The sequence below is a fragment of the Orbicella faveolata genome, unplaced genomic scaffold (genome assembly GCF_042242905.1).
Source record: "Orbicella faveolata isolate gen_17 unplaced genomic scaffold, um_ofav_v1 contig_13, whole genome shotgun sequence".
NCBI lineage: Eukaryota > Metazoa > Cnidaria > Anthozoa > Scleractinia > Merulinidae > Orbicella > Orbicella faveolata.
Genome location: NW_028301540.1, coordinates 4,298,711 through 4,324,407, shown reverse-complemented (window position 1 = coordinate 4,324,407; position 25,697 = coordinate 4,298,711). Strand labels below are relative to the sequence as shown.

Here is a 25,697-nt window from a genome sequence, read left to right as displayed (position 1 = left end):
AACAATAGGTCTTCATGACTCATTTTTCATTTTGTACAATATAAATAACACTACACAGATGTTTACTTCGCCATCGAACATCTTTACAGCAGAGTTCGGCTTCTTCAGAACGCCAACTATAATGCTAGCTTTTTATGTACAAGTGATATGAAAACACATTAATTTTTTAAAAAATCCTCACAAGCCTGATGGCGACAACTAAACTTATTTACAATCTACACCTGATATATTATTTACAATAATTTTTGTGGGTTCTATTCGGAATGTTCCCCAATTTCAGTGACATTCGAGCCATTGTTGAGGCCGACTCTCAGTTACTGCAAAAGAAAATGAAAAGTCTTTGTTAATACAACAGTTTGTCAGCAGTAGTGGCACAGAATTTCAGTAGTGTTTGTTGCGTAAACATAAAAGTATTTCCTGAACCCATCCCAAAGCAAAGACAACAGACATCGCTCGAAATTCCCCTGCTCGAGAGAGAGCTGTAATGATGAAGCCGAAAAAATACACCAAGGGACAGATTGCAAGGATGTGCCGCAGCGATATGCGGTGGGAACAAATTTATCACGTACACACAAGAGAAAATGTACCGGAGAAACTGTAGCAGCATGTCTATGTCACTACAACATGTTCCTCGTACATTTTCCAGTGCACGTGCTACACGTCGCTTTATTCCTTCCTGTGTTCGCAGCGTTACGGAGGTTTATGTACTTGGTTTTATACTTTCGCGCGCAAATGACAACTAATCAGAGACCTACACGGATCAAAGAAGTGCTCCGTCATCAGAATGAAATTTATTTTAGAAGGATTTACCCGCCTCGTCACCATCCGCACGGAGGGAATCCTCCGAGTAGAGGCGTTATTGTACCCCTGGCGGCACACAATAGAAGTTTTATCTGAAGTTCTCAAACTCATTAACAATTTATTCATCAAGTTTAAACAAAGGAAATCATGAAAATATATATCAAACACTCATGACAGTGTTTGACCACATTTCCAAACACCTCCAAAAATACTCCGCCGCGCGTCGTAATTCCAACTCTCTTCTCGGTGTTTGGAAATGTGGTTAAACACGGCCTTCCGTGTTTGATATATTACATCTTAAAAATAATCACACCTACCGCTACAACAAGAGTCTTTTTGTCCTCGTCCGTTGAGGTCGTATCGAGGATCGTTCTTGTTATTTCAAGTGGTGTGCTCTCGATTTCCACTTGTCTGCCACAGAAAGTCTACAAACAAACACATCAAAAGGCACACGAATTACCACAGGGACTAAATCGCTCTGCATGTAAAATTTCTACAAACAAAACGCGTTTATTTCGACAATTTCATAACAACTTTTTAATCAGCTACAGGCAAAATTTAATACGCCACTCGTGAGTATTTATTCAATGTGGAGGCAGCGTTACCTAGTTCCTGCACGGTTTTTTTCCCAGGCCTTGACGGTCAATTGCTATCGGTGACGTAACGATTGACCGCGGTGAAATATCGAGGCCTAGGAACTAGGCATGAGGCAGCGTGGTCGAGTGGTTAGAGCGCCGGACTTGAAGTCAGAAGGTCGCGGGTTCAAGTGTCGCCCTGACCAGTAATAGAGTTGTTTCTTGGTAGACTTAGTTCAACTTCTCGGTCATGCCTGGAAATAACCAACTGGTCTGCCTCCCGCCAGTTGGGAGTTTTAAGCCTGTTATGTTTAGTTGGGATATTTGTTTCTTTTAGTTAAGTGGCATGCCTGAGAACTACCCCAGCCCTAAAACAATAACAGCTGCTACACGTTGATGACAAGTAGAATTGCAAGACTGCCAGAGCTGCTACACTTTCCGAGAACTAACTAGGTGTACAATACCATACAATACAATACAAATTTTATCAGCACTACCCATGGGGGCTTTTCAGTACTAATACTACTAAATACGTTACATTAAAATGAAAATAAAATAAATCAACGTACCATGGAATTATAAAAATGATATGAAATAAGGTAGAATTATGTGACAATATTGTATTATGAAAATAAAAACCTAACGTAGGTGTCTACGAAGCTAAGCGTATTGACAACTATAAACTAACATTATACTCTAACTTTTTTTTAAATTGCTATTCGCCATCATTACTTACCGTTGTGTTAAGGTCTTCCTGTAGTGCGTCATGATGTGTCCTGCAAAGAAGACGAGAAATTAGAGGAGGCAATAAACGTACATTTACAAAAAGCAAAGGAAGAAAGACAAGAAGTATCGTGATTGGCTAATAAATCGTCACGGAAATACTCGAAGACATACCGATTGTTATTATCCAGTGACAAATAAGTACGAGTGCATCACGAGTGTCATGTTGCCTGGTAACATGCTCCAACAACGCCTCACGGAATCGACTTCCGATCGAAAAAGGCTCGTGTTTCCTCGGATGCCAGAATATGACAAACAATGGCATTAAAACACATCACCTACCCTGTTGGTATTCCTTGAAGCCTTGAAGCGTCTATGGCGCTTAACTGCTTTCGTTTCGCTGCCTGCAAATATTTCAGACGGCAACCAAATTCAAAATTCGCGCTTAAGTAGAGACAGAAAGCAATAACTTGATGTCATGATTATCCAAACTCTCCTTACTGCAAGTTATCCATTTTCTATAATTCTTGTAAGGGGAATTTGGATTTCAGTGGACAGAGGATCAGATTCCTAAATCCCATATTGGTCAAGATCTAGTCTCGTAGCTGGCGAGATTCCGCGCGAGTGCTTTGCCTAGCTCGCGAAAATTCCATCGGGGCCTCGTTCCACCGCGGAAACAAACCAATCGCGCGCAAAATCGCGCACGTTACGCGCGCTAGTCAAGATCTAGGTCATGAGGTAGTGAGCGGACAATTCAACATAATTCTAGTTTTTGTCTTCAGTACAGAAGAAACTGAGGGTGGATTGTGAGCCTTCTGAGAGAAAGGCCACCAACAAGCTTATGTAATAATCGTTTTGCTCTAAGGAAGCACCGTGAAGGCCGCGTTCTTTAAAATGCAAGTACCTTATTACATGAAATTTTGGCGACACTTTAATTTAGCGATATTAGCGATTTTCCTGTATTTGTATTTGTTACAGTTTTTCCATTTCTCAACTTGACGATATGAATTCAGTATTGTCAAAAATAAAGTGCAGCGAGAGGACAGTGGAAAAGGCAAATATAGTAAAGTAACTTTATGCCCTTCAATTAAATACATCTATTTTAGGATTTTTTTTAAAGAAACCTAATATAAAGAGGAAAGGGCAAACACATAGTAAATAAATAAGTACAGGTATCAACAGAGAAATCGATAACACGGGGAAACGCGCTCTCTACTGAGCGTACGCTCTAAGAGTTTTTTTTGCATAAATGAAAGTAAAGAGCCGCTCGTGTATATGTGATCTCGCAAAGGCGTTGAACCAGTCTTCAAGCGCAAGCTGTACAGCATCCATTATAATAACAAGGGCTCACCGTGAGAACTGTGTAATCAGATGTTCTGTCCACAAAATCACAAAAATCCTTGAAAGCCTTCTCCTCCTGGCGATGATTTTCCTTTACCTGTAATAACAACACAACAACTGTCAAAACTAAAATCAAAATGATGACCCTCGCTGCGCCACATTCCGATTGTCTCATTCTACTCGTCTCTCACACCTCATCAAATAATAAATGCCGCCCCGCCCCGCTTCCCTGAAAAACATTTACGTCTTTAGTACTTACAAACTCGTAATACTCCTCTTCCTCGATAAGTTCCTGATTTCTCTGAGCTTGCAATAGCTGATTCTGAACAAAACAAAAACAAAAATACAGTCAACTCTCGCCTTGCAGAAACCCCCGGATTACGGACACCCTGCTATTACGGAAATCCCGCTATTACAACACCCTGCAATAGCGGACACCCCGCTATTACGGACATCCTGCTATTACGACACCCCGCTATTACGGACACCCCGCTATTACGGACACCCCGCTATTACGGACACCCCGCTATTACGGACACCCCGCTATTACGGACGGAAGCTACATGCCCGGCCGAAACTACAAAGAGATGTAGGAAAACAACTGCCGCAATTGTGGACTTATGCTATCACGGAATTGCTTACACTTCACGTGGTTCCAAACTAATATTATTATAGTTATTCTCTTGTATCACCGCTAAATGTAATAACAACGCTAAATGTAATACCAACCGTAAATGTAATAAAAATTAACTCTAAATGTAATACTAACCGCAAATGTAATAAAAGTCAACCCTAAATGTAATAACTTACCCCACCGTAAATGTAATACAATTTAACGCTAAATGTAATAAGCTGACCAACCGTAAATGTAATACAGGTTAACCTTAAATGTAATAACACGTTACTAAGGGTGGTAAAGGCGTAAGTGGCATCAATATCATCAGTGATATGATATCACTTCAATAGATTATCATATTACCCAATCACGGTTAATCACCTTTACTAACTAAACCGTTAGGCAGATTACCCCCGGGGGTTACTCCCATACAATACCTATATGGTAATGAATACTTTTTTCTAATATGTTTCTTTAATTTACAAATAGGTTGTGAATATATATGAATGAGTATCGTTGTTATTACAGTTGTCATTATATCAACTGTACCATCAGTATATTTTTATCTGTTTTATCATACTACCGTCTCATCAAAATCTTTTGAACACAACCGGAAGGACTTCTAATAATAGCCCACTTTCAAAAAGAGTGTAAACCTGGGGTGAGTATGGGTGAGGGATCAATTATGGGATCGTTTGGGGGCGCTCGCACATTTGTTTTCCACCTCGTGCTCCCCCAAACGATCCCACAACTGAGCGCACGCCTTCTCTCGCCCAGGCTTCCACTATTTTCGAAAGTGGGCTATGTAGTTGCGCGATTCGCTGCAAAGAATTTCGGAAATGATGTTTGCAAATGCTCGACCATCAGAAGGGCTATTTTCTTGGGAAATCTTCAGAAGTTACCAGTTAAGCTTTGACCGGAACTATGCAGAACCTTGGCAATGTTCACAAAAAATCACCGAGACTTGAACTGATGCCCAGTAACCGTAAGGGAGCTTTTGACACTATGTTATTACATTTGAGGTTAACCTGTATTACATTTACGGTTGGTCAGCTTATTACATTTAGCGTTAAATTGTATTACATTTACGGTGGGGTAAGTTATTACATTTAGGGTTGATTTTTATTACATTTGCGGTTAGTATTACATTTAGCGTTAATTTTTATTACATTTACGGTTGGTATTACATTTAGCGTTGTTATTACATTTAGCGGTGATACAATTCTCTCGTTACAACGGACTACTTGGACGCAGTGAATGACATATTTACTCTGCAGTCCTAACATGTTCACTAGGTTTTACAGTATTTTGACCCACACTGTATGATTATATTCACAGTAAATGTGTACTACAAATTAAGAGACTGGAAATCTTAAAAGAGTACAGCAGTATACGCAATATGTGATACTTTACAACTAAAAACTGGGTCATTTTTTTCATCACACCCCGCTATTGCGGACTCTTGCTATTACAGAGACCAAATGACGCTCCTGAGGATGTCCAGTTTAATAAGACTTGACTGTACGTATATGCCAAGCGTGATACTACGTCACCAGCATACGTAGCGTTGCTTAGTGACGCGAGCTTACACAATTTCGAAGCGGGTAAAAGGTAAAATATTCACCCCCGTCCCTATTTCTCCTTACCCTCCCCTCCCTAAGACAGACCTGAGTAGCTGACACTCCTGCCGCCCTATCGTTCAGTATCCTGGTGATTTCCATCATGTTGTCGACGTCTGGAGAAACGGGTCTGATGTTTTCTTGTTCAAGCTCCACCTTAATCTCATGCCACACTTCCAGCATCTTTACATAGAGCAAAAAAAAGAATATCCTTATTATTATATGGAGGAGAGTGTTTTACTGGGAACTAAACCACTCGTAGATTCCATGCGCCACTTCATTCGGGATCCGAGTGGCGTATTTTTGGTATATCACTCTTCCGAGTATCCTTTCGTTCAATGACGTCACGCCTTTTCCAGCGTTGGACGAACTTGAAAATCACTTAGGGTTACGGTTACGGTTTCGGTTAAGGTTATGATTCAAGTCAAAGTCAGATTTCTTTTTTTCAGTCAAAAGTGGAAAATTACATTAACCACTCGAACATAAAATTCATATCTTCTCGCCACCGTGTAATATTCATAATACAATTAACTTCCCTCAAAGAAGCCTGCGAGCAAGGAACGGACGACGTGAAACATCAGGCAGAAATCCGTCTACGTTAGGGAAAGACTCCAAAGCGATTTCCTATAGTTATATAGTTTAATTTGAAGACTAACTTGGATTAGGAGGAATCTCTTACAATAGCGTGACCTCACGTTGTCTTTGAAACCTCTATTTGGGTCGTCACGGAACATTCACACCGTAACCTGGCAGTTTATGGTGACGCTTTCCTCACCTTAAAGTCGAGATATTTCTCGATTACAGCAACTGTGACATAATCCAGAGTTGATAGACCAGGAACTGCGTTAAACCCTGCAGAAAATATCGAGTCAAAAAATAGAAGAAAAACTCCAAACACAGTAAGTCAAACCACGGTATACAATGTCAAACAAGCTGTAAAGACTCACCAAGTTTACAAAACATGGAGTACAGTTTTGCTCTCATGTTTTCAGACACGTCCACGATCGCTTGGCTAGGCCGGTCAGCGGGTAACGGAATGACACCTTGGCGCTCTTGGACAGTTCCCATGAGAGGCCGCTTGAGGTCTGCAACGCGTGCAAAAGACAAAGGGTCAACTCCAAAACTCCATGGAGTTCAACCATTTACTTCCCAAGAACATTCGAAGCCTAAATTATCTTTACTATGCAAGTTCATTGCCAAGTATGTGCAATTTAAGGGATACTGATAGCCATGATGTCAGTGGCCCTTCGACTTCTGTGGTGTCTGGAGTTCAAATTGAATGGTAACTCTTCACAAGCCTTATGACCCACGACTGACGGCGCTCAATTCTTGTTTTTGCAGTATAAAGCGACTGGGAGTATTGCTAAATCTTCTGGATGGAATGCTAGTCCAAAGCAGGGCTATCCTCAGCATTTGTTTTAAAATTTCCGTCACAGTTTGTCGGTACCCACATATACACCTGGATGGAGAGATGCACTGTGTGTGTGTGAGAGAGAGAGAGTGTCTTGTCAATGAACACGACACGATGACCTTAGCTAAGGCTCGCACCCAGACTGTTCAAGCCGCTAGCCATTAGAACCCGGTGAAAACTCGGAAGCTTCACACAAAAAGAAAAAAAGTGAGCAAAAATCGGAAGCCAAGTCAGAAGAAGTTGAAAAGCATGAATGGAACACGCTGCTTTCCAGCATCCCAAGTACTACTATAACTACATTAAGCAGCCAAAGGCTGACGTGGAAAGTAGAATACAAGTTGTATTTATCAGCTGCAGCAGTTACCTGTTATTTTGCCCGTTTTATCACGTGGTACACCCATGTTTGACTCCTCCTTTTTCCACAACTCCACCAGTAGTTTGCCGGCTGTAATCTGCTTTTCCCCTCGCCAGGCCTGTACATGCGCCAGAGCCTGTGCAACAATTCAAGCAACACAGATGTAAGGATCACGTGCGTTTTCAGAAACTAGGGTTGATATCTGTGACGTTCGATATATGCGCTGTCTTTTATGTGGGACTTTTGTCGGATTGGAAATTTTCGTCAGTTATTAGTAGACTACGAATAGTCCCTCTTTCGCTTAGTCCACGAACGAGACCGTAAATAAACCGCGAGGGAAAAATGGCTGCGTGAAATCCTGGGGGCGAGAAGCGCACGACTACGCGCGGCCATTTTTTTTTGGCTCGCGGTTTTCTTTCGCGTTACGCACGACGGACTAAGCGAAGGAGGGGCTACTCGTAGTCTAGTTATTAGTGATGTTGTATCTCTGTGATACTCGTTGTGTATGATATTCGTTATCTATATTATAATAACGTTCATTGTTTGTGATGTTCGTTATTTACAATGTTACTGATGTGAAGTTTATATGAAATAATTCATATATGAACTGCGGTTGTAGATGAAAGTGAAGAATGATCAGCGCAGTTACTTTTCCAATTTAAGCAATAGGAAAGAAGAAGCCTGAAAAAAAAAAAAAAAAAAATCAGGGCTTCAACGGGATTCCAACCCGTGACCTCCGCGATACCGGTGCGATGCTCTACCAACTGAGCTATGAAGTCACACATTGGGAGCGAGGTCAATTAATTGAGTTCATATCTTCCCGTGAGGAGTGAAATGATGTGAAGTTTATATGAAATAATTCATATATGAACTGCGGTTGTAGATGAAAGTGAAGAATGATCAGCGCAGTTACTTTTCCAATTTAAGCAATAGGAGAGAAGAAGCCTGAAAAAAAAAAAATCAGGGCTTCAACGGGATTCGAACCCGTGACCTCCGCGATACCGGTGCGATGCTCTACCAACTGAGCTATGAAGCCACACATTGGGAGCGAGGTCAATTAATTGAGTTCATATCTTCCCGTGAGGAGTGAAATGATGTGAAGTTTATATGAAATAATTCATATATGAACTGCGGTTGTAGATGAAAGTGAAGAATGATCAGCGCAGTTACTTTTCCAATTTAAGCAATAGGAAAGAAGAAGCCTGAAAAAAATCATATAAACTTCACATCATTTCACTCCTCACGGGAAGATATGAACTCAATTAATTGACCTCGCTCCCAATGTGTGGCTTCATAGCTCAGTTGGTAGAGCATCGCACCGGTATCGCGGAGGTCACGGGTTCGAATCCCGTTGAAGCCCTGATTTTTTTCAGGCTTCTTCTTTCCTATTGCTTAAATTGGAAAAGTAACTGCGCTGATCATTCTTCACTTTCATCTACAACCGCAGTTCATATATGAATTATTTCATATAAACTTCACATCATTTCACTCCTCACGGGAAGATATGAACTCAATTAATTGACCTCGCTCCCAATGTGTGGCTTCATAGCTCAGTTGGTAGAGCATCGCACCGGTATCGCGGAGGTCACGGGTTCGAATCCCGTTGAAGCCCTGATTTTTTTCAGGCTTCTTCTTTCCTATTGCTTAAATTGGAAAAGTAACTGCGCTGATCATTCTTCACTTTCATCTACAACCGCAGTTCATATATGAATTATTTCATATAAACTTCACATCATTTCACTCCTCACGGGAAGATATGAACTCAATTAATTGACCTCGCTCCCAATGTGTGACTTCATAGCTCAGTTGGTAGAGCATCGCACCGGTATCGCGCAGGTCACGGGTTGGAATCCCGTTGAAGCCCTGATTTTTTTCAGGCTTCTTCTTTCCTATTGCTTAAATTGGAAAAGTAACTGCGCTGATCATTCTTCACTTTCACTTTACAATGTTAGTGTTACGTGATGTTCGCTAACCGGACGCAGGCATCACGAATTTTCTGTATGTGATAGCGTACATCTTACAATAATGTTGATGTAATATTGAATGTTTATAGTTGTCGATGAGCCAGTTCTGAGGTATGTCACTTAAACTGAAAGAAAGAAATATTTCAAATAAACATAATAAGCTAAAAATCCCAACTGGCGGGAGGCAGACCAGTTGGCTATTTCCAAGCATGACCGGGGAGTTGAACTAGAGTCTACGGCGAAACAACCTCAGCTTAGTGGTAAGAACGGGACTTAACCCACGACCTTCGGATTTCAAGTTCGGCGCTCTGACCACTTGGCCACGCTGCCTCCCTTAGTGGTGGTGCTATGTGGCCTCGGATATAAAAATTAAATTTTCTAACCTTGGCATTTTCACACAGATCCACCAAGCAGCCCAACACCAGATTCTGCATTGTGAGCGGGCATATCTGTTGTAAAGAATGTCAACAAGTTGTTATTTACGGACAACTGACACAACAAAGTTCAAGTTAGTGCTGAACTAATTCAACAAGGCTCTTTTAAAGGAACAAATCGTATACACATAAAAAAACATATTTATAGCAGCGTGCTAATGAACTTTGCTAGTTACTAAGATACAGCATTTAGCAAATTGTTTTCTTGTTAGCTTTCTCCGTGCATCTTGCCCACTACAGTACGCGCGGTTTAAATTTCTACGGCTTATTTCACGCATGTAAACGATAGCTTCAAAGCAATTGCATGTGATTCAAATGAAATCCAGTTTCACCAAGCATTGCACTGTAGCATAGCACTAGTATCGTCCCTTCCAACACCGTGACCGTCCGTACGTGCTAATAACCAGTAACAGAAAATCTGAACGTTAGAGAAAAATCGTGGAATATCACGTCACAAACGAGAAATGCGCGTGCACGCACATGCAGCTCGCGCACACTTTAAAATGCTAAACATTCCTCAAAATTTCAGCTGAATATACGATATAGCTCAGTTGTAGTTAAATAACATTTACAGATAAGACCTGTTGAGTCAACAGTGTTGCAGCTAGAAATGCCAAATGGAACTGAATAGTTTTCACATTCTCCAAAATATTGTTATGGACAATGTTAACGCTGGTTTTATTGAGGAATAGCCTTGGGTGTTTTCAGCAGTAAAATTGAAAAAGGAGAAAAGAGAACCGCGCTGTTCCGTTCACACTCCGTGAACGTTGCAAATATTTTTGACTAATATGTGTTTTAAAAAGATTGCCTTCCCAGTCACGTTCTTTTGAGTTATTTTCGCCACGTACACAATTATCTCTAAATTGAATGAAACCTGAAAAAAATAGTTGACTAACATAGAAAAACACCAAAGAGATAATAATAATAAACCATAACGGAACAAGGATGGTTAAGAATGGAGAAGATTGACGCGGATTACAAACGATAAACTTGACAAATTTAGGCCACACTTTTCAAGACCCGCAAACCGTGACTTAGCTCCTTTAACAAGACCAAGTGAATCCGGGAGGCGAAGACGTCATAGAAACCATAAAGCAATTTGCACGTGTGGCTCTTTGATACTCTTTGATTGGCCGAGGCAGTTCGAAAGCCAGTAAAAAGATGGCAAAGCCAAGGGTTGAGCGACAGCTTGCGAAGACGTCAAAGAAACCACGCGTTCATTAAACAATTCGCACGTGTGGCTCTTTGATGCTCTTTGATTGGCTGAGGCATTGCGGAAGCCAGCAGAAAGATGACAAAGGGTTGCGTGACAGCTTGTGCTTTGGTGCATTTGATGGCAATTAGTTTGAGTTACCTGTAATAAATCCATGAGATGAAACACTCCATCGTTCTCAAGAAAAAGCTGCTCGGTCAGATAACATCCCAGTACAGCAGACCTAGCAGAAAACCACGAGCAAGGCGATAAGACACAGCGTTTGCTTCAATAACAGTAGTGAAAAGTTATAAGTAAATTCCTCTTGCATAGCATAACTTTTTTTATTTTTAACTTCTAACATGTAGACATTTTTTTAATTTTTTGACTTTAAATAATGAAATTTTGACTGTCTGACTCACTGTTAGACTGCAAAACAGTCGTTTTTTGACGTTTTCGAAAGGCGCGAAGCGCCGTAAGCGCGATCCTCGCGTGTGAAGCGCGCGAGCCTCACACGCCTTACGGGCGTGTGATTTACTGACTGACTGACTTACCACACACAGTCTACTGCAGACAGCAGTAGCTGATGATGTCCCAGCGGGCTGTTGATCTTGTTAGGATCCCTCTTCAGATATTCAACTAACACCTGCACTCCTTGAGCACCGAACAGTTCCTACAGCAAACAAACGAAAGACAACATTCTTTATTCTGCTCTGATGTAGGAGTTGCCTTGCACGCACAAGGCCATACATACTGAGCTAATCAAATGAAATTGTCAGCAAATCACAAAGGACGCAAACAGTACCTGAACCAATCAAGACTCGAAGTAAACACATACACGTAACCGACGAAAAGCGCGGGAAAACGTGTGCGAGCGGGTCACAAGAGGTTTGGTTTTACTTCTGATTGAATGACAAAGAAGCGCGCGCGAAACCAAATCAAATGCGAGTTAATTTCGACACTCAAGTGAAAACTTCTCTACTCATTTAGTTGATAAGAGTGGCTGCCTCGTAATTTAATATGTTTCGTTAAACGGCCACCGTCTTGCACGGTGTTTTACTATGTCGGCTTCCGCGAAATTTTGTGACGGCGAATTTTCCTTTCCGTTCGCCATTACTCTCCATATTATGAATAAAAATAAATCATGAGCGCTTCTGTCCGTTGTCTACACCCGCATGGACAGAAGGAAAGAAGAGCTTAAGCAATGACGACGGCGACCCCGAGGACAACGCCTGGTGAAAAATGTATTTAAATTTTGCTTTCGAATTTCGCCATTGTCTAGATCTGTTCAGTGTGCCTACTGGTCTCAGAACTTGCTGAAGCTAAATATGTAACGCCAGCGTTCAATTTCAAATGAAAATACGAAAAATTACCCGCCGTCGTTCGTGTTCTCCAAAATACGCAGAACTTGGTTATTTCACGATGTAGTTGTGCAGAGGACGGCAAAGAAATGTACGAAGATATATAACGCACGTGCACAGTCATTGTTCTCCTCATTAAACCTTTTGTTTGGTGGCGTTCTCGTTGCCGTGGCTGTGGTGGTTTGTTTAAGTTCTCTGTTGTTGTGCAGAGGACGGCAAAGAAATGTACGAAGATTTATAACGCACGTGCACAGTCATTGTTCTCCACATTAAACCTTTTGTTTGGTGGCGTTCTCGTTGCCGTGGCTGTGGTGGTTTGTTTAAGTTCTCTGTTGTTGTGCAGAGGACGGCAAAAAAATTTACAAAGATTTATAACGCACGTGCACAGCCATTGTTGTTCTCATTAAACCTTTTGTTTGGTGACATGTATTGCGTTATTTCTATAGTCTGTACGTGTAGACCATAGAAATATGTAGTCTATTTACTACATATAATAACACGCCACAGTTTTACCTTCTTGTGTGTGTCTCCTTCACAAAGAGAAGCCACAATAAACAACATGTCACACTGCATTTCAACATCAATGAGGTCATTCTCATCAGTACTGGTGCTGGCATTCAAAAGGATTCCTACAAGATATTCACCCATTAAATTGAAATACACCGTCAAAAAACAGCTGATGACGAAAGGGCGGGTAGACTTGTAATGGGAGAACCTGTACAAACATTTTATCCAAAGGGAACCGAAATACTCCTAACTCTATGCCGCAGAAATTAAAGATACCTGACATCCAGCTTCATGGGCCCAGGGTCGATTTCCGCTGCTCTTTCGCGTCCGGTCTTTGTTCCTGGGCACCCCTGAGTGTTATCTAAATAGACTATATTTGTATTCTTGGTATTGGACTGAAACCAACCGGTAATGGACGCTCATGCGGGGAATATCATTACAAAGGGAAAAATTCTATTTGCATTTAAAAAGACTCCCCGAATAAGCCTCCGTTGCAAGTTGGTTCCAGTCCAATAATGGCCTATTACAGAACTTACCAACAATCTGATTGATGGCTCCTTGATCAACAAGATCCTGATTCAAGCCATCATCTCCCACTGACACCATGCCTCTGATGAGCCGCAGACAATACCGCATCTGAGCCCGCTTGTTACCACGACCACCAGAGCCATGGAAACTGTTGCCATGACCACCATAGTCGGCTGAGAGGAAAAGCAAGAAGCGTTTTCAGTAAGTAACATTCAGAATGCTGAACAAACAATGAGGGTCCAATAAAGGTTTTTTCAATCCCGCATTCCGCCACTACTTTAGCTCAATCCCGCCATCCCGCCGATCCACCTTTGCAAGAGTTGCAGTTTCTCTGATTAACGTTCGTAACGTGTGATTTTCGGTTTTTCGTCCCGAATCCCGCCGTCAATTTCAAAACTATCCCGCATCCAGCCTGTCAAAATGAGTGAATCCCGCTCCCGCCGAAATATTTTTATCCCGCATCCCGCCATCAAAATTTCTGTCATCCCGCATCACACCTTCATTTCTATTCTCATCCCGGAGCTCGCCAAACCAAATGTCGCCAAATGTCGGACCCTCGAATTTTCAAGTTCGTTTAATGAAGAAATCTATTTCCTTCCTCGACATCGTTAGTTTAATGGCTTTCCGCCGTTACTTTTTTTTTTAGTACTGATGGGGTCCTGTGATAAAGAAATGTTTTCTAGCCTCTTTTATTAACGTTTCCAACAGCTGACAGCCTGACAGCTCATACCTTGTCCCACACACCACTCAAGCAGCATCAGTAATCTAGTGTTACTCTGACACGTCATGTAATCCTCCAAACACAGTGGTGCAACAGTACTTAATGTATCTAGCGCCTGTAGAGAAAAAACGAAAAATAATAATAGCCAAAAATGCTTCTATTTTAATTTAGTAAACACGCATTGTTTGTTTCCTTTGTTGAACATTATGGTTCACGACTTTGGTCACTTTTTAAAAACATTTCTTAATCCGTAAATAACATTAGGAATGGTGAATTATTACACTACGGAAATACAGTCACGAGGTTGAGAACTTCTCAATCAATAAATTGAAAAAGCTTTGGGGAGATGAAGGAAACAAACATATTTTGAAGGCTGAAAGAAATAAATTTCTTGTTTCCTTTGTAGGGTTGTTGATTTGTTGTTTTCGGTATATTTTTGAGACAAGAAACAAAACCTATGTCACCTTTGAATATACCAGACATCGAAACAGAACAGCGCGACTTCAAGAAAAGATGGGCCGAAACCAGGCTGAACAAAAGTCAAAAAATAATTATTTCACCTTACTTTCCAACTGTTACATTATTGCTAATATTGAAGGCAAGGGGAGACCAAAAAATTCAATAATGTTACGTCTTATAGTAAATCTCTACAGTCCGCTCTCAATGGGGTTTGAATGTCATTAAGTATCTAGCAGTACATATTTAACTTAGATATCCTTTTTTTTTACCTGTAATTGCAGCTCTTCAAACTGTCCTGGGGACCACTCAGGGGTGGAGGTGTTGTCATTTGCTCGCACAAATGAAAACAGCGACAAAACGACGCGTCCTTCAGAAAAAATCTGTTATAAAATGAAAATAAGAAAACCTTGCACAATGACACCAACAAAATGCAACATTACACTCAAATTAACTTGTGATACAGTAGTTATGCGATGTTTTCAAACAGCACACTGTAAATTTAATCCATCAAGTATTCACTCTTAAGAGATTGGTTTAAATGCATCACATGACTGAACATGCCCAAGTTAAAGCTGGAAAATGCCTCAGTGATATTCCCTAACTTTCAAAACTTTGTGCATAATTGCGAAAAATATTAGTTAGCTCTTATTAACCGAGCAGGAGGTCTGTATGGGAGAATCTTGACCGAGGTCGTGAGTGCAGACCGAACGCAGTGAAGTCGGTACACACGAGCGAGGACAAGATTCTCCCATACAGACCGACTTAGCTCGGTTAATAAGATGTTTATTATGTGGCAAAGAAGAAAACTTTAATTCGTCTAATGTAACTGGTCTGCTTGGGAACGGCGATGAGCTTAACTTAAGCCTGCCGAAATTTGCTCGTCCTCTTTACTTTTTTTTGTCATCAGACTTTTTGGCACTTCCATAAATGAATGAGAAGAAAATAAAAGAAAACGGTGAACATTTTTGTATTTTAGTTTGCTACTTTTTCAACGCAAAATGAAACCGGTCTAGATGCCGGTCTAGATGGGAAAATCTAACCCGCGGTCAATATCGATTTCAGCCAATCAAATTCGTGAATTCGGTACTTCCCAGTCCTTGTGAGACACAGCCATATAATAAAAGGATAATATTAAACACTAAAGCCCCCATTTGACTTTAAAAGTTTGCTCGGATATTTGTCTTTGGACACTATCTGTTCTTCAAAGCTCACAGTTTCCCTTGAGCTTTGCTCTTGCAAAACTGTTCCTTCTTGGTCCAACAGATAATGTCTGCAGACAAATATCTGAGCACACTTTCTTTCGTGTAAAATGGAGGCTACTGTTTATTTATCCAACAAGTGCATGGAAGAATTTATGTCAATCGTGTCAGTTGTGGCACAGTTTGCAAAAACATCAGGATTCTCAGGAAAACAAAACTAATTGTTTTCCTTGGGACCAGTTATTAAAATTATGTAAAACGGATGCCACACAAAACAGATGATGTCAATATTAATATTACTATATTGTTTACAAACAATTTGCACTGTTTTTTCACATTTGCCAACAATTAAAGAAAAGAACTCTTTGTTTCAATAGCCAACATATTTCTGGAGACATAACATGAAGTATTGCTATTGGCATGTTTGAGTCGATATCTAGTTTACAACAACATGAGGATGTATTTACCGCAAAGCTGGCAGAATCTGCACTCAGCAACACTAAAATGCTCATGAGTAGTTTCTTGAATTCAAAGTCCTCATGGGTCTACAAGAAAACAACACAGTCAGTATAAAATAATCATCAGGTACTGTAGGCGATGCCATCATGGTACAGGAAATGCACTTGACACTTGAGGGCCTATACATTTGACACTTTCTGGACCTCAACAAACAATTTATTTATTACAGGAGAGTATCTTAGGAATAGCGAATAACCCAATTACATGAGATTATCTTTAAGGAATAAGGAATAACCCAATTCATGTTTACCTGGTAGAGTTTAAGATTCCTCACCAGTTCATGGTGGCTTTTAACTAAAACAGATAAACAAAGAAATGCTTTTAGCTGAAAAATATGCAGTTAAAAGGTTTATGGCAAAGTTAGGGAAATGTCTTTTCTTGTCTCCCACCCATTCCTTCTTGTCTACCAATGTTTGTGTCCATATTTGTGGGGATAAATTCCTTCCTGACACTAATGGAGAAGTCTAACTGTAAGCAACACAGAAAACTAAACAATTTTGTGAAAACTAAAGTAGTGCATCCCCAAGACATCTGCAATTATACTCACATCCAAATTTAGTCATCGCTCTTAATCATTTTACCGCTTATAGTTTGCAACAAGGCATACATATAGTATTATTTCTTTCCAGGTGAAATTTACTTTTACAACTAACTTTCACAAGACAACATTCCAACTAAATGAAATTAAACAAAAAATTACACTAACTTTAAGTTAAAACACCAAAATTAGACCGCTCTTTTACCTTCCGTGAAAGTTGCCAGTAAAACAATCAGCTTGGTAAAACCAGTTTCCTGCAAGAAACATAATAATGAAAAAATATAAAGACACGAAACTGTTTTGCTACAAAACAACACAGCTCTTCCTACTCAAGTGAGACAAACTTACTACTGACGACATCACTCATTTACACTCGTCTGAGACGTGAGATGCAACTGACAAGCTGTGAAAAGATATTTCACCTACCATAAAAGGAGAGGTTGGACAGAGCGATACAACCAGTGACGCAATTACCAGCAAATCATTTCTGCAATGAAAGTACATGCCACACAAATTAGAATTTATCACACCATTCAGAGAACATATCAAGATACATGTATACAGTTAACTTTTTCCAAATGGGCGCTTATTTGTATTCAGAATGAACTCTGTGTTCATGTTTATTGTGTATTCAGACCTTCAATTTGGAGTTTTTATACAGTGAGATCACATTCACACATAGAGTTCATTCAGAGACTCAAGTCTTGCCTGAAGCCACAACTTGTACAGCATATACATGACTGTATAATATAAAGGTCCTTGTGAATGTACTGTTCAATAGCTGTCATTAATAGTCATACATCCATAGACTCTTACTTAACAGGGAATACATACCTCAGCTGTTTATCAGCCAGGCTGTAACCTTCTTTGAGTTGTCTGACAAAGGCATCTCTTATTGCACTACAACATCGTTTTAAACAAGAAGATCTGTTAGATCTTATAACCGCACTTTTAAAATTTAAGTGTTTTCTTAGTACTACAGTCGCAACGCAGTGCATATTCCAAAGCAATCTTTGATGATTCATTGGTTACTGTAGACATCACAGCACTTGATCAACATAAACTCTATTATCGCACCATCAGTCGTAGCCGTTGTGACATCTCCGATGACGTAATAGTCTTAATCTGGAAGTTTCTTCGGGATATGTATGGGCATGAAGATACAAACACTATTACAAACCGCTTTCTTTCTTTAAAGTCACGATTAAATTTAATTGTTTTTTTCCCTTGAGTTAAGGGTTAGCAAAGAAGTCACACGAGTCACATAATTCAAGAATTGCGTTATCTACGGCTATCTTTAGTACGGTGGTTATTTCCCTATCAATGACGTAATCTTTGCACGTTCTGACACGTTCTTTGCTTGGCTTCCAAACATTTAATTTTCTTTCCGATCTATGAACTTGCTGCGATGAAACAGTCAAAGGATTTACTTCATTTGGCTAAAACCGCAAGAAATACTCGCAAAATTACAAATAAATTAATGACTGTCGCTTCTGCCGAAATAAACTTGCAAAGTAAACACGATCTTATTTGTCACATAGCGAAAGTGAAAGTTGCAACGTCAGCGCATTCCATGGCTGACGTAATACCTTTTTTCAGTGTATTTATTATTCCCTTTAAATCCAACGCTTTGATAAAGCGAAAAGAAAATATATTTTACCCACAAAAAAGAAAACAATATCCGTAAAATTGTTCATGTGTTTATGTTTTAACAGCTTCTGGCGGAAAAACATCACATGTTGCGTGACTCAAAGTTTGGCCGAGTGGAGGTCTGCGTCTGGTCACCGACAAAAAAATAAAAAATAAAAAAAATAAACCACGGGTAAACCTAGAACCGCGCTCGGCCCATGGCCGTGCGGTTAATAATGGAAAAAGTTAATCAAAAGTATATATTTTCTAAATCTTGAAATATGTGTACAGAATATTAGAAAATTGGAACGAAACTACTTCAATCAGCAACACAAATTCTGTGAAATAACTGACAATTTTTATTTTTACTGAATTTCTTTGCTGCACAAAGCCAAACAAAAGGTAATAATTAAATTACCCACAAAAGTAAAAGTGAAGCCTTTAAGACACTAAGTTAAACACGCTTGTACTACTTTGTAATGTGCAAACACAATTGTTTCAGATTGACATGGAGTAAAATAATTTACTTGTGGAACCTACCTGACACACTGTTTACAATTTAACTGATTAGCAACCTGAGAATAAAATGCAGACAGACAGGTGTGTTACTTTCCCAAAACAACACACAATGAAGACAACAAACTATAATGGCTCCCTTTCTATGATGACCAGTTTTTTTATTGTTCAGGCTGTACACTGATCCACACAATGGCCATCTCTCAACAGAGACCAGTTACATTAATATTTATTTTGCACTTTTTAGTTTCTACAGTGCTGAGTAAACCAAAGAGTTACATAATTTAACTAAATATGTTGTGTGGTATTGTGTCTAAATTTAGGCAAGGTACAGACTGTACTTTGCTCATCTTATCATGCAACTCTCCACCTTGGAGGAATAGCAAGGCATAATTTGTTGATTTTAAAAATATCATAAAAGGGAAATGTCTGAGGAAAGCTCTTGACTAACAAGCATGTTCCCTAAAAATATATTTAATGGGCACTGGTATGAAATAACCAACATGTCAGGCCTGAGTGGTCACTTACATGTATACCTTGCTTTATCCCCCAACCCCCCCCCCCCCCCCCCCCCCCAAATCCAACATTTCTTCAACTCACCTCCTGTTTAGAACCAAATTCCAATAAGTTCCAGAGAATCTCAACAGTTCGGAAAACAAGCCTGTATATAATGATGTAACAGAAGTTCAAATGAATGATTCCAGAAAATATCCATACCCCACCACAGACAACTTCCACTTCACATTTTACCCTCCACCCCAACTTGCCTTCAGAAATTCCAAAATGCTTTAGCCCCCATGCCTTCCCTATTCTGAAATTGTTAAACCCCCTTCTCTTCCAAATTTCCATGTTTTACTTCAACCTTCTAGAATTCCTTGTTTGCCTCTACAACTTCTAATGAAAGAGATTTTACTCTGTTACATCTTCCAAGACGTTTTTGCTAATAATTTTCAGTCAAACAACTGCCTACAGGGCTCAAAAATTGCAAAAAAGTCTGACTGATATAATGCCATGCATTCATTAGCAACTAAAACTTCCTCCTCCTCAGTCGTAATTTTGCAACTGGTTTTCAACTGTAATGTGAACACATGCCTGATCAATTAATGCTTGCCTTGCATCTAAAATCACACAATGTTTCAATATCATATCAACACTATTTTCAAGTGAAGAAATTAAAAAAATGCTGCATTATCGTATTTACGAAAAAAAGTGTCAAATAGTCCCATATGAATAAAAAAGCAATTATTATATGTTATTAAGTAGTTAGATTTGAATAAATAAACGATACAGTTAATTTGTTATAGATGTTTAGTTCACACAAAGACATGGATTGTATGGTCTTTGAAATGTTGTTCATTTGCAAATGTAAATCGAAACTGAATTATATTTAAACATAAAATATTATAGTTCTCACTTGAACAGGATATATAGATGATAGCCAAACATGGTGTGATTTTACTTATTTAATATATAATTTCTTAAATTTTCATCTGAAACCATGCTGATTAGACTATTTGTTTATTAAGTTATTACCTGGCAGAGGGGTCTGGGATATTAATTCCACTGCACAACAAACCGGCTGCACTAACTGACAGCATGTCATCACAGTTCAGCGCTATAATAAGCAAACACAGTTTAATCAGATAGCTAGAGTATAATGCATGTACCACAGTAAGAGTGTGGCACGCCTGGCCATTTGAGAATTAAACTTATAGAATATTAGAAGGTTGAATTGAATTTTGAAGTTGCTCAATAATATAATTATGGATGTTAATAAGTTGTCAGAAATTAATAAAAACTTTGTCAAGTGGCCAATTAAGTGCAGTAATCTTCACTATAAAATTCAATATTCATAACAATCACATTACCTGATGTCGAATAACACTGCAATACTTTCATAATTTCAAGCCGCACGCTCAGGTCTTCAACGTGTTCTAAACTCTAAGGAATGTAAATAAAATGATTCAATTACTCATCAAGTTAACCGGTATGTTACATTTAATTGTCAGTAATTAAACATAAACTTGTGCACTTGTATAGAAAAAGTGTTTGACCTCAACAAGGGCTCTGGCAACTCCACTTCTTTCCACTAAAGTTCTGTTGTAAGATGGCAATGATGCTTGATAACCTACATAAATATTTGTGAAAAGCCACATTTTTAATTACTTTCATGTACAGTAGTAAAGACGGCTCGTTGATAGAATTTTGAATAGTTTAAAAGTTCAAATTATGTTTATTGGGGGCTACAATACTAGAAGGGCACTGCAGGCCAGACTAATCTGTTTCCAGGACAGTCAATAAGGGCTGTAACCTGTAATACTTGTTACAGCTGAGTATGCCTAATGGAACCTTGATGTTACAGTTTTCTGTTGTAATATTGCTCATTGTTGATACAATTCCCCACAAAGTAACAACTGTAGTTCGTTACAGGTATGAAGATCATGGTGGGAGGAGCAGTGACCATGATTATTGCACTTGTCTCCGGATCGAGCGCTCTGGGTTTAAGCACTGCCCAGGGACATTGCTCTGTGTTCTTGTGCAAGACACTTTACTCTCACAGTGCCTCTCTCCGCACAGGTGTATAAATGGGTACCGGCCAACTTAATGTTGTGGGGAACCCTGCAATAGACTAGCATCCCATCCAGGGGGGAATAGAAATACTCCTAGTTGTTTCATGCTATAGAAAACAGGATAAGTGCCAGCCTGATGAACCACTTTTGGCGTGTATGCAGACTTTACTATGAAGATCAAAGCAGCAGGTGATTCAAAATTTATTGGCAGTCCTGGCCGGTTCCAGTAATGATAAATTTTCACAGAAACTCTCCACTGCAGCTATATCTGATCCACTAGCTACAAATTGTATGTTGCCCCAACAGACACATTGCATGTAAAATTTTACCTTCAAATCCTTGGCTTTCTGATGACTGTTCAGTGTAGAATCTAATCAGTGATTCTCCTAACTGAAGTTGAACAGTAATATTGTTTATCTTCATAGTGTGACCTGAAATAAGTTCAAATAAAGTGTTAGTAGTAATCAAAATAATTATGACAACATCCAATATTGTACTTCACTGTGTTATATACTGGAAACAAAGGTCTTATTTGCCAACTCAATTGCAAGCATATACATTCATGTATCACTGCTACTTTTCTCAAGGGTCTTTCAAATACCTTTTCACTGAGAAAGGGAAATGCAGTTTGAGAAAACATCCATGCCCTCTCTTTGAAAGGTTATTAGAAATTCTGGTGAGGTGGGGGGGGGGGGGGGGGGAAGGGTCTTGAACACTAAAATAATTAAAGGAAAGTAAATGTATGAAGCTAAACTGGACTTTCCGATGAGTGCAGGAAGGTTAAACAAAAAAACTTCCATGAGGGGTATCTGGTATGGATATTTTCTAGAAATTATTGCACAATGGTCGTACGTACTGTACAGGGTTGCATTCTAGAGGCGACCAGGTGTCACAGATGACTGACTTTTGCCTATGGGCGACTGGAAAATCTTACTTCTTTTCATATAGGCTAATAAGTGCTGGGCACCCAGGATTTTATGGTTGGGAACCTTTGGGCTCCTTGTAATTTTTCTTAGACCACAGCTTTGACATACCTAACTCAGTGAGGAGGCTAATGATAGAATTAGCATGAGTGGAATCATCTGAAGTTCTTTCCTTCAAAAATGGCTTCCTGAAAATTAAACCAATATTAAGTAATAAACACTGGGAAAAAAGAAATCCTTAAATAAACATATTCAAGCTACATGTAAATAATAGAGACTTTTTGTGGTTAACTAACGCAATCCATGTTAAAATAATTTCAGACTAACATTTTCAGTGGCCCCTGTCCACCTTCATCACGGTGTCATAATTATAAGAATTGGTCATATATGGTTAGTGTGCATATAGCAAGTTATGGCTGCATGCAGGAAGTTTTGAGAGCATGAGAGAAGCACCTCTACAGAAGTTTTGAGGTCATAATCCAATATTTTTATAAATAGAACCCTCAAGTGTGCCATCTTATCATTACTGGTACTTAGCAGGAAATCCTAATGAGCACTACGATCACAACAATTTAATTATTTAACAAAAACCAACCATTGAAGTAATATGAATCCCAAAGATGGCAATATCTTGCCTGCTCACAACTACCTGCTGTATCCCACAAGAAAAAGTTTCCCAAAGGCCATATAATAAATCCCTCAATAACCACACTTGGTCAGTCAAGATGGCTGGATATTGGCCTCATTCTCTTTTTAGCAACTTTATGGACCTTGACTCCATCTTGATCCATAAACACCCAAAAAAAGAAGTTGACCAATATCCAGCCATCTTGACCTCACACTTGGTCAATAACCCATGGATATGTACATGTATCAGATACTAACCCACAGACTTTAATCAAGTCACATAAAGGTTTCTCGTATTGCAGGTCTGTCTCTAATCTTTCTCTACAAACTGTGATCATGTCACACACCAAGTCAACATCTTTCATGAGCTGTTATTAGACAATGTTAAGTCATAATATCACAAGTATTGTACAGACTTACTAGTGTACTAATCAATACATCATCCATGAAATACTGATTAGAAGTACATCTACTAAGTTACTTAAATTACAAGTACGTGTACATGTAGTTAACAATGAAAGCAGCCTTATAGAGTACTGTAGATTTCAACTGTGTCATAGAACAAAACTAAAAGCAAATGCATGTAAAGCTATATAGCTGGCATGAATCATGGGAAAAATGGATGTATGTGTAACTAATTTTAAACCCTGAATAGTCATGTAGCACTGAAGGGATGCCAACTAATGGAAAAAAAAATGCAGTAGATCCCCAATTTTACCTTCTTGACCCCTAAAAAGTTGTTCAAAGTAGCGTTCTGGTGATTCAATGACATTGTACATGTCAATGGCTTTGTAATATAATACCAAAGCAAAGTTTGAATTGTTTACTAAAGACATATACTGATACAATGTAATATATCACTTACGAAATTTACTGATAATGCAATTTGAGATTTATATTTTCATTCAAAGGATACAAATCCATGACAGAAGTATTTGGTAAGTCTGTGGATGGCTCGTACATGACGATCTACCAGTTCTTTCTAAGTAATAAATAAACAAAATCATTTACCAGTTAGTTTTGTCTCTTCCTATAGAGTAACAATCTCCATTAACGTCCACCTCTCTACAACATCCACTTGTATATTATGCTCTGTCAGATGGTCCATACATGTATGTATATTCACTCTTAATTTAAACTCTCTACAACGACCACCCCTTCATAACAGCAAGACTGCAGACGTTATAACTGAATTGTAATTAACATTTCCATCCTAACCGTACACAGGCTAACTGGAGTGTTATTTGGGTTATCCTGAGTGATTTTCAGGCTAACCGGAGTGCAGACTTTCACGATGCTTAACCTGAATTTCACAAATCAAATATGGTTTAGCGTTGTCTGTACTCTTATCAACAACGATACGCGTCATCACAGTGGCGCAGCTGAGTGAGTCCACAACAAATTTTGACCACTGTGATGACGTGCATCATTGTCGATAAGAGTACAGACCACACTAAACGACAGTTCAATTTGTTTTTTACCACAATTTCAACATCAAAGAAAATCTGTTTTTCAGAGCACAAGCTAAAAAAAGGCATTGCGTGACAAGTTGACGAGAGCAGCGTTGTCTGAACTCTTATAGACAATGCCAAATTAGCCAATCATATTGCAAGATTAGTAGCTGTTGTGGTAAAATATCCTTTCTACGGTTAGCACTTGATAATGGAAATAACACGATATATACTTAAAAAGTCAGTAGTCTGCAGTCTGCATTTCACCCTCAGTCTGCCTTTGCCCCTGTTCCCCAGTTTGCGTTTTACACTGACTGGTATTCACTTGTCACCACATTTAAAACAGACAGCACATGTTGTGTTTTTTGAAGAATTAACCACCTCAAAACTTAACTACGTTCGCTGGTAAAGTCAAATACCGTGCATCAGGTTTCAGACAAGCTTACAAGTATACCCAAAAACTTATACTAACAATAATGAGGCGTTTTAGATGTGGAAAACTGGAAAAGATCATATAATTATGTTTGTGAAGGGTTTCTTTTCAACCAAAATATTTGTGACAATATATAAAAACTAGCCGATAACAAACGAGAGACTTTCACAGGCGAAAATTAATCAGTGCACCACAGAGCTAGCTAGTTTAAACATGCGAGCTTATTTTTCAGTGTGCATGCACAATTTACCGTTAATCAAAATACGTACAATAACATAATATGCCAAATTACGACCATGTACAACCAAATCTACAAAATATAGACATTTTTAATGATTATAAAACACTGATCAACGACTTACCGAGTGTTTGTCTGTGAGAAGTTTGTGTGTTTTGAGAACGCTAACTGGAACAAGTTTGCCAGAATGCTGTAAAAAACAACAGGTTATCTCGTTATGTTTTCCCACCAGATAGCCTTTTTGCATCAAATACTTTCTTACCTTTCCTTCGGTCCGCAACTTTTCGAAGTCTTCGTCTGTTATCACGTTATTTACAACGGGAATTTGCCGCGCTGTTGCAGCCGCCATTTTGATCTCTTCGCCGATCGTCTCCTATGGCAAACTGTTGCCTAGCAACCACAGCAAATTTAACAATGGGCTAACAGACCGCTGACCGCGGAGTCGTT

General features: G+C 39.2%; 1 protein-coding gene across 1 annotated transcript; it reads right to left on the bottom strand.

Moving 5' to 3' along the window:
* Positions 1 to 11: 11 nt before the first annotated feature.
* LOC110060660 (cilia- and flagella-associated protein 69-like) lies at positions 12 to 25,647 on the bottom strand. The gene is made up of 33 exons (XM_089284144.1): positions 25,513 to 25,647; positions 25,375 to 25,440; positions 24,045 to 24,110; positions 23,387 to 23,496; positions 22,613 to 22,689; positions 21,908 to 22,009; positions 21,063 to 21,136; positions 20,877 to 20,949; positions 20,542 to 20,623; positions 19,609 to 19,669; positions 19,033 to 19,067; positions 17,698 to 17,763; positions 17,290 to 17,350; positions 17,069 to 17,117; positions 16,576 to 16,619; positions 16,274 to 16,351; positions 14,877 to 14,987; positions 14,158 to 14,263; positions 13,436 to 13,600; positions 12,906 to 13,021; positions 11,586 to 11,704; positions 11,194 to 11,275; positions 9,789 to 9,854; positions 7,451 to 7,577; positions 6,623 to 6,760; positions 6,451 to 6,527; positions 5,724 to 5,858; positions 3,700 to 3,762; positions 3,451 to 3,537; positions 2,442 to 2,503; positions 2,113 to 2,152; positions 1,119 to 1,226; positions 12 to 317 (listed from the first exon to the last, which is right to left on the bottom strand). The coding sequence occupies exons 1-33, from the start codon at positions 25,597 to 25,599 to the stop codon at positions 315 to 317; spliced, it is 2,736 nt and encodes a 911-aa protein (XP_089140270.1). The 5' UTR covers positions 25,600 to 25,647; the 3' UTR covers positions 12 to 314.
* Positions 25,648 to 25,697: the final 50 nt, after the last annotated feature.